At 31.9% G+C, this 14540-nt stretch overlaps 1 protein-coding gene across 1 annotated transcript; it reads right to left on the reverse strand.

Moving 5' to 3' along the window:
• Nucleotides 1–4848: 4848 nt before the first annotated feature.
• Nucleotides 4849–6417, reverse strand: LOC139484218 (ankyrin repeat domain-containing protein 50-like). Its single transcript, XM_071267952.1, has one exon. The coding sequence runs from the start codon at nucleotides 6415–6417 to the stop codon at nucleotides 4849–4851; it is 1569 nt and encodes a 522-aa protein (XP_071124053.1).
• Nucleotides 6418–14540: the final 8123 nt, after the last annotated feature.

A 14540-nucleotide genomic window follows, 5' to 3' on the forward strand; every position in this document is an offset into this window, starting at 1 on the left:
TCTTTCACCATTTTTCGTGTTCTGCCGTGCTCTTGTCAGCTTGTCATCTTTCTTTAAAAAGTTTTTAATATCTCTTTGCTTTCTCACGCTTTTTTTGTTTGCAATTGTTTGTAAAATACATCGGTTCTGTAAATAACTCTCTCCCTGATTATATTTTTTGAATACTTGTAAACATTATAGCCAATTGTTGCTCATTTAGTCATCTGTATATGGGGTGCTTAAACTTTTTCTAAGTTAAACAGACGTTTTATTTTCATAAATCTAAACCCCTATATTTCTCTCTGTTCTCAGGAATCTTTACTTCTGCAAAGCAAAGCTATACAGTTAGCTTTTTTATATTCAAGCAAGATCGACGTTCATTGTACACAAATTTCGAAACAAATCAATAATAAATTGTATAGGATATTCACGAACACCTTACTATCAAAACACCTGAAAAACACATTTTTTTTTACAATTAAATAAGTTAAGATCTATAAAACATCTTTTGATCTTACTTGTAACGAATTGAATATAAAAATTAAAAATTTTGAAATTGAAACAGGTCTAGGTCAAAATTGCATCATATAAGTCAAAAATGTCAATCTAAAGTCATGTTTGGTGATGTAAAAATATAAACTAAGTTCTAATTGTACGAAGATTTTTTTCTTTCTATAAATTACTTGCTTCTTTTTTGCCCTAAACACATATATGCAGGAGAAACAAGCTGTCTAAATGTGACTGCGCATTTTTCTGGAATTTTGGACCCTTGACCCTGATAAAAAAAAAATGTGACCACTACAAACAACGACGACGACGGTTTTTCGATGCGGCTTGTTCTCTTTTTTCTAATGATATAAAATACAGCCGTGTGTTATTCTGTTTACCCAAATCGTTCAAATTCGTTGATTGGGCATCCTAATAATAGTGCGTAATTATATAGTACTTTAATCACAGTATACATGTCAGTAGACTTTGGCCCTTATTGTTTACTTACTTCTCTTAGGTGTATATTGAAAATATAAATTATACCAAATTTTCAGATTATTAATCATTTGTGAAACGGTTATTCCATAACGGTCAACCAACTCGTGTTGGCGTCCATAAAATTTACGAAGGGGTGATTTCAACTTCACCATTTGGAACTCTTGGTTTAATAGCTTCCTTGTGAGCAGCAACCCTCTATCAAGAAAATCATGATAGGAAATGCAAGCACGGGAATATCGTATCAATTGGGAGATATTGATCCTCGACCCCACAGGTCTGGAGGTCAATACAGCAAACCTCGAATCTATACCAGTGCCAATACAGAAACAGCCAGTTATTAACACTATAGTATAGCTGAAAAGCTGATTTTCAATTTAACATAATTGTGAGGTGATTTATTGTGCATACATATGTACGTGTAGGACTATTATCATTATGGTATTATTAACCAATAATGTAAAAGAACCATCATTTTTATCAGCAAATAAGAGTATAGGGATGCTATTTGCATTTCTTTATATTTAAGATATACTTTCTCGTTGTCCTGCCTTTTTTGTATTATAACAAACACAATATATTAATTAATTAATTCTATTAAGTTTATAGCTATTAAATAAATAAAACAAATCCTCAACCTAAATATTAACCACTGTATATTCAGGAAAAAATATCCATCATTCACTAAACCAATTTGTATTTTACTATTTTAGTGACTTTAGCAAATGTTTATGAAGAACATATAATCGCTGTATGCCTAATTTGAACTTTAAAATGTACACCTCAACGAATACGGTTAATGAATGTCCCTCCTTTATTTTGTACATGTTCTGAATCAATTGATACCGAAAAGTTTATAATTTAAAAACAGTAATTTTCAAAACAATTATATAATGTAAATGCGTAACAAAATTTAAAAGTCTCTGATACTTCGTCTTGTTTTCAAAAGATTAGTTTTCTAAGAGGAGGATGGGTTAGAATCTCATGACAACGGGTATCATTATACACAAGGAGTAAAAAAGATCAAACTTGACTAACTATTATTTAAAGTCGGGTGGAATCATCAAGAAAAATCAACATGACTGCTACTATTTTAAGCCTGAGTCACACTGTCACATTTCGACAGCTCGGTTTTAGTACGTTTAGAAATGCTACGTTTTTTAATCTAAGTGATTACGGAACTGACACACGGAATTTTACTTGTTTCTGTTGTTAAGAAGCTTTTTATAGCGGAATAGAAATCAGTGTATCATAATCTAGTATAATATAAGAGCATAAACCTTAAGCACGGGGAGGCTCTCTATTTATTATTGTCATTTCGACAAAACAACGCCATTTTTGTTTTGTGCCTCTGCTGTCTAAACCACGTATTTAAAGGGAAGAGGTAGAAGAGAGCCAGAAGATCTTCCCAATGCAAAAAAAATAGGAATCGTTCCCGTGGTGGTACTTTCATCATGGAGACCAAATTGAATGTGTTTTTTTTTATAAATACGTTCTACTAAGTTTTAATACGTTTTATTACGTAAAAACTGCGTTGTATTGTTCTAGAGGTCAGTACGGTTAAAGTACATTTTCGCACGTTTTCCTACGGTTTTGTACGTTTATTCTATGCAGTATCACGTGTCATTAAGATGTGATCATTGACCTATGAAACGGTGTCTTTTATTCATAAAATGCAGAAAAGATGACCAAAAAGAAATAATTTTTTTTGATAAAAAACATCTTTTCGCTTTCTCTAGGCATAATATCTTGAAAGACATGTATTTGGAGCAATTATATAACATATTGCAAACTATAAAAACACATTATATAATGTGTTTGTTAAATTGATAAACTTGAAACACAGAAAGAACAGTATTGAAAAGTATTAGTCAAACAAATGTCGAGGTGTTGAGTCACTTAAAAAAATACAGTACTTTAAAAATAAGTGTCACTATGGCTTGGGCTCCTAGCACTTGACATGACCACGGTCAATTAGTTTATTATAATTAGTCTTAGATATTCGAAACACCTTGTGATCTATGCACTTTGGGTGCTAAGATGTAATTTGAAAACGATTTCTTTTTAAATAAGTATATTTGTAACAATATCAATAATTTGTCAATTCCATCCGTCGTCCATGTCGTCTGTTCACCTTGCTATTAGACTCACAAAATATTTTAACAATTGGCGAGAAATATAGATAAACGTAGTTTGATTATACGTAAAAAAAGTAATACGCATCTACACGTAATAATGCATAAACAAAACGTAATGAAACCTAGTCATGCGTACCATAAAGCGTAATATACCATACAAAAACCTACCGAAACGCTGCAGATACGTACTTTACCGTAATATCAAAAAACTACCCAAATATACAAGAAAACAGGTAAGATAAAAAAATTAACCTGCATAATTGTTTTATTCAATCTTTAAATGTGTTTATCTGTATGCAGACTATTGATAAAAAGTCTCATCTTTCTGTTTAACAGTATACAAAACACAAAAAGGAGTTTCAAGGCAATTTCAAAAAAGAGAAGTCCATACATTGACAAAATCAAACGCTATCAAAAAACACATTCAATTTGGTCTCCATGATGAAAGTACCACCACGGGAACGATTCCTATTCGGTAGGTTACATCAGGGGAAAAGAGGACGGGGTTGTGGTTACGACAATTGGAACATACATTTATTCGTCGTCATTCGTTAAAAACATTGTCCATAACGGTCAACCAGCTCGTGATGGAGTCCATAACATGTCAGAAAGGATTAAGACCTGCAGCACTTGGAACTATGGGTTGAATGGCTTCCTGGTAGGTATCAATCTTCTATCAAGCATGTCATGATACGAAATGCAAGCACTGGAATATCGTATCAACTGGGATATATATACTCTGCATTCAGTCTCTGCTGGAGTTTTGCTTCATAGAATTGAAAAAAGCACTTTTCATCTGTTTTGTCGTAAAGCTTTGTTCTCATGCGACACTTATTGTCAATTTCTAGATGCGAGTTAATAACATTAACGGTACCAATTTTCACCAGATGCGCATTTCGACAGTACATGTCTTTTCAGTGATGCTCGTGGCAAAAATGTATGAAATTCAAAGCTTATATAAAAAAAGTAAGATCACAAAAATACTGAACTTAGAGGAACATCAATTCGGAAAGTCCATAATCACATGGCAAAATCAAATAAAAAAACGCATAAAAAACGAATGGACAAGAACTGTCATATTTCTGACTTAATACAGCAGTTTTCAAATGTAGAAAATGGTGGATTAAACCTGGTTTTATAGCGCTAACCCTCTCACTTTGAAAAAAAGGATAAAGAGCTATAATCCAAAAGGTCCAAAAAATATAGCCAAATCCGGGAAAGGAATCAAAGCTTTGAATGAGGGAGATACATTCCTTAATTTATGATAATTTCTAACATTTTGTATCAGCAGATTTTAACAACACAAACAAATACGTATTTTCATGCAAGTATCGAAGTACATGTTAAGATGTGAGACAGAATAAACTGCATCTGTTGCATTCTATATTCTAAGTTCGATAGGATATATATGGGTTCAATATAATCAGAAAACTTTGATTAATTTAGCATGAGGATGTCATTTTAATAGCAGCATGTGATAATGATAACCTTGCTTCTTATTACACTTCCTAATGTATGTAATCTGCCTTTTACAAATAAATAAATAAAGTATGAAGTCCACAAGATTATCAACATTGAACAAAAAACCCTGTTTAAAACAAAGTGAACATGCATGTATCAGTATAACGTATTTGACAAGGGTGTTTTGCATAACTGTCACTGAAATAATAATATGTATATAAATACTTTTAATCAACAACAAAAAATTACAAAATATGTTACATGTACGATAGGAGAAACACATTGTTCACTTGTCGGGACATAGAAGTTTTACAATGTCATCACCTGAGTTTTTACATGCCAAATCAAATGGCGTGTGATTATTGTTGTCAGTTAAAGTTTGTAGAGCACCGTGATTTATAAGAACATTAATTATATCAACGTGTTCTCCAACGACAGAAACATGTAACGGGGTTCTTTTTAAACTGTCACATTGATCAATTTCAGCACCTCTGTTAATTAAAAAGTTTACTATGTCAGTATATCCTTTTTCGATAGCTGCTAATAATGGGGTGGTTCCATTTATATCTCCTTCAGAAATGTTGCTCCCGTTTTCTACTAAATATTCAACGATATCGAAATGACCTTGCATACATGCGGCAAACAAAGGTGAACTGCCCTCTTCATTGCATAGTGTTATGCTAGCTTTATTTTTACACAGTAGTTTAACTATATCTAAAGATCCTCCCATGCAAGCTGCATAAAGTGGAGTACGTTTTTTATTATCTGATTTGTTTAAATCCGCTCCATTGTCAACCAGAATCTTCGCAGTTCCTGTTCGTCCTTCTTCAGAAGCAGCAAATAATGGCGTCATACCTTCTTCGTCGGACTGATTTATTTCAGCTTTGTTTTGTATTAAAATGTTTACAATATCTTCATATCCTTGGGAAGACGCAATGAATAAAGATGATCGTTTATTCTGGTCGCAACGCGAAACATCAGCACCATTCTCCAATAGTAGTTTAACGACACCAGAATGTCTCTTACTGCATGCAATAAACAATGGAGATCTGCCCTCATTATCAGGTGTGGAAATGTACTGACTAAGAAAAGTTAAGAGATGTCTTACAACTTCTTCTCTTCCATTAATACAGGCAACGAAAACCGGTGAGTGTCCTAACTTATTGCATTTTGGAACATTTGTAATACGTTTTGATAATGCTTTAATGGTCGACAAATGATTCTCAGAAGCAGCTACAAATAATGGCGAATCACCTTTCACATCACATTTATCAACATTAGCACTTGATTGCAGTAGCGCATTTACTATATCATTATATCCTTTTCTGGATGCGACCAATAAAGGTGATTGCCCATCATTATCACACAACGAGTGATCAGCATGATGATCCAACAACACTTTAACTACTTCCGTCTTTCCTAAAAGACATGCAACAAACAAGGCTGTTCTGCCTAATTCATCTGCTTCATTTACATCGCAGTTAGACTCTAGTAACATCTGCACAATGTCAGCGTATCCTTCCCAAGTAGTCTCAATTAGTGGTTTTCGCATTTTGTGTGAATAAAAATCGTGCTGTTTCGTAAATTCTGTGTAGTCTTCATAGAGTCTCTCAGCAAATGTCTTGTTTTCCGTATCCTTTTTTTTACTGAATTGTTTTAAAAGTTCACTCAGTTTGTCTTTTCTAGAATAACAATACGAACAAAACTTAGTTCTGTATGACTTAATATGAAGTTGACTGTTATGAAATGTACTATATGTATCACCTTGTTCTAAATCGGACATCAATCTGTCAAAATATCTTTCTTCCGCGTTTTCACTATCGATGATTATAGTGTCTTTATCGTTGTCTGTCATTGTCGATTGAAAGCAAAAACGTTCAGCAATAAATGAGGTGCGCAGGAATTTAATAAAACTAGGAAGAAATGTCTGACAACCTATTGCCACAGCAATAAGATATACTTTGTAATGGATAAAATGATAACGGTTTTCTGTTTTCGTCATATACATTTCTTCGAGGTTCCTTAATTGTTTTTTAAGTTTGTGTTTAAATTCTTTTTTATTATGTCTTAAATCAAAGTTTAAGCACATATTTTCAAACGCCTGTCTTTCAAAGTCTGACTCATAGTCCTCGTTGAGTATATTTTCTTTAAAGTTATTATTCAATAATGCACATAATGTAATCGTGCAAAATCTAAAATAATTGTTTCTTTTCAAAAATATTAAATCTTGTTTGATAAACTCTTCAAAATTGCTGAATAGCTTGATTATTTGATCATTTGTTTTTCGTTCAGCTATTTTACACAACAGGGGGGAATATGCCTCATCACATTTAATTGTTTGCAACAGTTCTGTCTCCGCTTCTGGTTTAATATATTTTTTAATGATTTTTTGTTTTTCGTCGTTTGTCAAAGGCCAGTCCGTTATATTGCAGACATATTTCATCAGCAATTTCAGTTTTTGAAAAATTCTGTCATTGTAAATATCTAGCCCAGTAGCAAGAAGGAATTTTAAATCAGCAACATCTTCGTTATAATTTTTACCAGGCGTATTAATCAGTTTCATCAATTTATTGATTTGCCAGAACCATTCGTCGACAGATTGGGAATCTATTATCACCTTCCCACAAAAATCATCTATTACAATTATCTGTTTTTGATTTCTGATCAGAGATGTAAAACAAATATCTGCACTCGGAACTATTGGAATGATTTCGTAATCCTCTTCCCTCATCAGTTTCAACGCGATATGACGAATACTTGAAGATTTTCCATTACCGGAACGACCAACTACTAGAACGCAACTGTCTCTTTGGAGGCGTTCAATTATTTTGTTTGTTGCGATAGTCGCTATAAACTTTTCATCGTCTTTAATCCAGTCGCCTATGTGCTTCTTTTGGATTTCTGAATTAAAAAAAAAGTTCTAAGTCGAGAATTTTATTTTCATTGATACATGTACAGAGGAATTATATGTAAAGAGATAGACTTAGTCTGGTACCTTTGATAACTATTTGGTACATGGTCAATGAGACAACTGTCCACAAGAGACCAACATGACATAGACATTAACACCTATATGCATGTACTTTGTATCGCCTATATGTTACAAAATACTATCCTATATTGTATGGGGCGCCGAATGGGACTCTTGTGGTTTTGTACAAAAATCAATTCTGTCATAACAAAATCATTGTTGTCTTACAAAAATATGTGATACAGACTGGTTTTTATGAGAACTTCAATTTTGTGATGACAAATTCATTTTGTAGACAAAATTTACTTTTGAAATGACAAAATTCATTTTTGTAATGACAAAACTCATTTTTGTAATGACAAAATTCATTTTTGTCAAAAAGGTATGCAAATATAAACTTATTTGCATACAAAATTTACTTTTGTTACCTGATATGGAAATTAAAACACAAAAGTCAATTGTGTGAGACACAATTGACTTGTGTGAGACAGACATGACTTTTGTGAAACAAAATTGACTTTTGTGAGACAAAATTCAATATTGTCAATTTTGTCTCACAAAAGTAAATTTTTTGACGACAACATTCGATTTTGTGATGAAAAAAATATATACAATCAATTGGAAAGGACTTAACTCATCAGATCGATACAAATGTACATGAACAACTAATACAAGACACAAAGTACAAATCTTTCAGTACTCAGAGTAACTGACAGCTTGTTTATATCCAATAACTAATTAACACACAGATTTGTAAGACTTATACATTAAATTTCCTTGCAGCTACATATACAATACGTAAATTTAACCATGGAAGTAATGTTCAAAAGAAATAACAACGCCCAATTAACATGTAATAATCATGTTAATGGCCTGCAGATTTCTGTACTAAAGTCATAGGATTTTATCCAATTAAAGTCTCAGCGGCAAGACCCCTTTGGTTACTACATTGTATATGTGATGCCGCGATTGTAAAATGGCATCTGGAATTTCTTATTAGTCACGTGATTTCATCGAGTACGCTGTAATACATATAACGTCTATCCCCTAAAAGAAATCGAATGATGTAAACAAAAACTTGGAAAACGGACGAGAATTGTTTAAACTACAACTAATAGAAATAAAAAAATATACTTATTTCTGCATATTTTTGCTTTTTACCGTACGTTTTAAATTGATATAAAAGTACTTTCCGGTTGAAAGCGGATCCCATGTAAAACAGGTAACACCGATGAAGCGATCATGTTTCAAATGATGTTTAACAAAATAACGAAGCCTAATTTAGACATAGATATGATTACTGTTAAATTGTGCAAAGTTTATCAAGATAAAAAAAAAGGATATTAAATTTCAAGTATTTTGAATTTATGTACATGTAAAAAATGTCATTGATTACATTATTGAAACGGGACAACTAAAATTGCGATTATAAGTTCGTAAATATATATTTAAAGAAGTGTTTCAATACACAAGTATCAATTAATAACAACAAAACAAACAGACAAAACGAGCTTGGCGCTATATTATACATGTATCTATCTAACCGTTAATTCATTTAATACGAATTAGTTTAAAAAGGGCTCCAAACATATTTTTTATACAATCATATTCTTATCTTTTAAAAAATGCATCTAAACTGTCTGTTAATTTAAAAATTGAAAACGATCAACCTTTGTTCTCCAATTTTAAATGTGCTAGCTGTCATCTTAAACTATTAAGATCAAAATATACAGAAATATGAAATTATACTTAAATCAACATTGAACGAATTATTCTATTCGGCAGCGTACATCAGCGGATTGTAACGGGTGCACTATTCGTTTTACTTCGCACATTTATACGACAACAACTTGTCTGTTCGTAATTTTCCGTGAACACGAAAATGGCCGAAAAGTGTCAGCGATTTGATTGATCGCATGCGTAAAATCAACAAACATACCATATCGTAAACTGATTAACGAATAAAGAAACTGGTATGGATTTGGACACTTTGAAAACATATTTCTCACAAAAGATAACTGAAAATATAAGAGAACAAATAAAATTAAAATTGAAGCATTTTTATAAAAAAACTTGTAAATGATAAACTATCAGATATAAAGGATAACAGCAAAGTCACTATTTATAACCATGTAAAAATAAATAATACAGACGAAAAATATTTAACTTGCTCAAAACTTGAATTCACAGAAAACTGATAACAAAATTTAGATTAAGTGACCATCATTTATTAATAGAAAAGGGAAGATACCTTAAAATACCAAGAGAAGAAAGATTATGCAAAAACTGTTAACAAATTAAAGATGAAATGCATTTCTTTTTATGTTGTAATAGAAACCATAATTATAATAGAAAAGTTTTTTTTTATGTTTGATAAATGAGAATAACCATTTTATAAATTTATATGACGTAGATAAAAAAAACATATAATCAACCCAATTTCGCAAATTCAGGTAAATAAGCAAGGATCCTTTTTAAAACAGTCTTTTGAACTGAGGACAGGGGACTCTTAAAACATTTACTTTTATTGTGTATATTAATGATCTTGTTGTTATTTTTTTATTTTCATTTTGTTATGTTGTGTCACAACTATAAAAATGATAAATATGTAGTTTTATTACAATAAAGATTTGAATTGGAATTTGAATTAGTAATCGAAAGATAGGAGGTACGCAAATGAAACCTTGAACTGGCGAGGTTGTTTTTCCTTTCAATATTACTTCCATGATCTAACATACAACATGTGTAAACTTGTCAAAAATGATCACTGAGGTAAAGCTGATGACCGTAACTGCATTCACGGTCATCCCAAGAAGTCGGATGAAAAATTAGGTCAGTATTTGTAATGTCTGTTTATGTGTTTCTATATCATATTCTTTACAAGGAAAACACTGGTACGATGTAAACATATAAAAGACTTACACATAAATTACAAATTACTACCGAGAAATGTGTATGAAACAGGAAATTGGATTCGAAAAAATCGCTAAAATGACCGTAAATGATAATCAAGGTGACCGTAATTGTTTAAAATATGACCTTAACTAGTAAAGAATTACTGTAGTATTTAAAGGATGACCGTCAATTCTAAGAAATATCCATATTTGCATTCATAGCTTTTTTGTTGAGGTTTTCTCAATAGGATCTCGGTTAGCAGATATTAATATGTTTAATCAACTATTTGCCATATTTTGAGTTTATGACAATAATAGTAAATTACATTTTTCTAGTAAATAATCAAATATTTATTGATAACGACGTTATAATTCAAATACAAATTGCCATCGATACGGGACGCACAAAAACACAAAAGAAGAATTATGGGGTCCAAAAAAGATACATGGTCACATTTTAAATTTGCCTACAAGACATCTATTTTAGTCAAGCAATTTTGACTGGCAGTTTTGCAAGCGGCAAAAATCTAAATGGTGTTTGTTAGTAACTTTGACATATATTCCAAGTGAAAACAATTAATTAAACGTTTAATAAAAATAAATCAAAATTAAACTGCACGGGGGATTATTCAGGGTATTCCAAATTAGTAGACCCAAATGGTATCTTACTATACACAATTAATCCTTGATTCTTCAAAGTTTAGTTTAGCCATAATAAAAAGGAGTATATAATAGCAATAGAAGGTCATAAACAATGCAGAATAAGTCTATTCACATTTCAGGCGAAATTTATACTAATGAGATATTTTCAATACATATTTAAGACTGTCAAGAATGTGTTGATATATATTGATACAGCTTTAATACCACCAAGAATGTGTCAAGACAAATTCAGACATTATTTAGAATGTCAAGAATATGTCAAGACTGATCGAGACAAATTTATTAATAAGACAGTAAAAAAATACTGCCAAGACACTTGTCTAGAAATATCAAGAACCTTATTCATACTATGTCAAGAATTTTCAAAAAAATATTCCGACAAATTAAGAATGTCGAGTAAAAGAGGGACGAAAGATACCAAAGGGACAGTCAAACTCATAAATATAAAACAAAATGTCATGCAATTGTGGTTTTGCTACTGGGCGGATGATGCCTCGGGGACAAAATGTCCACCAGCAGAGACATCGACGCAGTGGTTATTAAAGAGGGTCGAAAGATACCAAAGGGACAGTCAAACTCATAATTCTAAAACAACAATTCATGCAATTGTGGTTAAGCCACTGGGCGGATGATGTCCTCGGGGACAAAATGTCCACCAGCAGAGACATCGACACAGTGGTTACAAAAGAGGGACGAAAGATACCAAAGGGACAGTCAAACTCATAAATCTAAAACAAAAATTCATGCAATTGTGAATAAAATAGCATGCAAATTCAGACAAAAACTGGTCTTTTCAGATTTTTTGACTTTTGATGTGCTTGTTTGTTATGTTCGCTTGGATGTTTGCAAACAATAGGTATGCGGAATGTCAATATATACTGATATTTGTTTGGACATGGATTAAAGTAAATGTTTATTGCCCAATCAAATTCCAGTATATATCAAACAGACTACCTACCTGTTGTTTACAAACATTCAAACAAACATTGCAATCAAGTTAATCAATGGTTTGCTATGCATGCTTTTATAGAAGAGCTGTTATTAATAACATATGAATATCCAGTAATAGAGCCCATGTGTATGGTTCCAGAGGAAGCAGATTAAAATCTTAACATTTGCCAAACAAAATTAAACATTCCCTTGACAACACCGAAACCGATGGAATTGCAAAATTTATTCTGCATTCAGTTGGTTTGACTGGTACGTTTTCAGTCAGTTTGCTTTATAACCACTAAAAATTTAACTCTTTTATCTTTGATAAGTTTCTTAATAGTAATCCAGAATGCCAGCATGTCTGGAACATATCTTGTAGAGTATATTATTGACTGGGAATAAAACCTTCCGACATCCATTAACGAATGAAAAGCAATATGTTCAGTAAATATTTCATTAAATATGAATTTCGTTACCGAAATGAAGTCTTCGTATCGTCCTATCTCTTTTAGTTTTGCATCAATATTTGGCAATAGTTCATAAATATAAAGAAAGAAGACGTGGTATGATTGCCAATGCGACAGCTCTTCACAAGAGACATCTCTCCACAAGAAACCGAAATGACCCAGAAATAAACAACTACAGGTCAGCGTTCGGCCTTCAACAATGAACAAATCCCATACCGCATTGTCAGCTATAAAAGGTCCCTAAACAATTTAAACGAGAAAACTAACGACCTAATAAACTTCATTTTTTAATTCCGTTTGATACCCTTCTACGACTTAATCTCCACCGACTTTCAAATTTGAGGAACATCATTTGAATAACATAGTTTGTTTTTCTTAATTCATATTTAGCTTATAGCCTTTTCCTTGCATTATTTTAAGTTTTGTTACTTCAACTCCGAAATGTACGGATCGATATGCTGAAGGACCAGTGTTTTCATCCGAAACTTTCTTATCTAAACTAAATGTTTGTGGACCAACATGATTGTCTATATATAGTGTGTATCAAAATGCTGTCTACATTAAATGACGTGAACTTTCAGGTGGTATAATGATTAGACATGATGTACGTATCTGAAATAAATAACATTTGCAATGGTATTTGAGACGATATAATGTGAATAGGTTTACATGCATTGACATTTGTAAAAAGGTGTATTTATTAAATGCCATTATTAGGAATCCCAGACGTGTACTTGGAGGCTAAATATGGTGAACTATGTAGTTTTTCTTCTACCTATAGGATAAGGATAATGCAGTCTCACGTTTTATACCAACACGATATACTACGTGATACAAATACGAATATTTCTAGAATTGGTGGTTACCTTAAATGCTATGGTAATCCTTTATAAATCATGGTCATCCTTTACAAATTATTGTCATATATTTACCAATCACAGTCATCCTTGTTATATGTTACGCTCATCTTGAAAATATTTTAATTACGATTTACGGTCATCTTTGCGATTTTTTTAAATCCAATTTCCTGTTTCAAGCACATTTATCGGTAGTATTTTGTGATTTCCGTGTAAATCTTTTATATATTTACATCTTACCAATGTATGCGTTGTTAAGAAAATGATATAGAAACATTTAAACAGACAATACAAATGCTGACTTAATTTTTCATCCGACATCTTGGGATGATCCTGAATGCAGTAACAGTCATCAGCTTTTCCCCAGTGAATAATGTAACACACAATAAAATAAAAAATACTAAAATTGAAAGGTAACAAACAGTACCTTTGCTCTTTATCAAACATTTTTGTTTTGTCAAACGACTTGACTCTTCCTCGGCTTTCTTCACCAAGTCATCAGAAACTAAAAGCAAAATCAAAATATCTAACTGTACCACAGAAATTGGAGGAACTGACATTGATTTTTAGATTTAGGAAATTGTCGGAAGGAAATTAAAGGAAGACAGTTAACCCTGTATAGACGACTGCCTTTCCATGCAATCGTTATAACGTGGGGATAGGGAAATACATTTTATAGCATTACAAAACATCAATATGAAGGAACATAATCTTAATGTTAATACAAAGACATGTCTAGTCATGACTGAAGTATATAATATCACACGAAAGGCTATTCAAGAGGATTTACTGAATTCTATTTTATATAATGATAGTTTATTCATTATATTACACATGTATTGCCAATGAATTATTATATTCACTGAGAGTCATACACTCGAAACTGCATTTCCTCCTTTTATGCTGTTTATGTTATCAAACATGAGGCGATGACTTTTGAATGGTCACAATAATATAGCTTTATACTTTGGCAATTAGCTGACAGGATTAAATGGTAAAAGGATTAAGAACACCAACGAAATATAAAAAGGGAAAGATTTCTAACTTTCCTAGTTAATTTCTGAAAAATAAAATATCTAATTTTGAGGATTATTTATAAATAAGAAGATGCGGCATCAGTTCCAATGAGACAACTCTCCATCCAAGTTGCAGTGAATAAAAAGTTAATTATAAAAGGTCAGAGCACGACCTTC

The sequence above is a fragment of the Mytilus edulis genome, chromosome 8, assembly GCF_963676685.1.
Source record: "Mytilus edulis chromosome 8, xbMytEdul2.2, whole genome shotgun sequence".
NCBI classification, from domain to species: domain Eukaryota; kingdom Metazoa; phylum Mollusca; class Bivalvia; order Mytilida; family Mytilidae; genus Mytilus; species Mytilus edulis.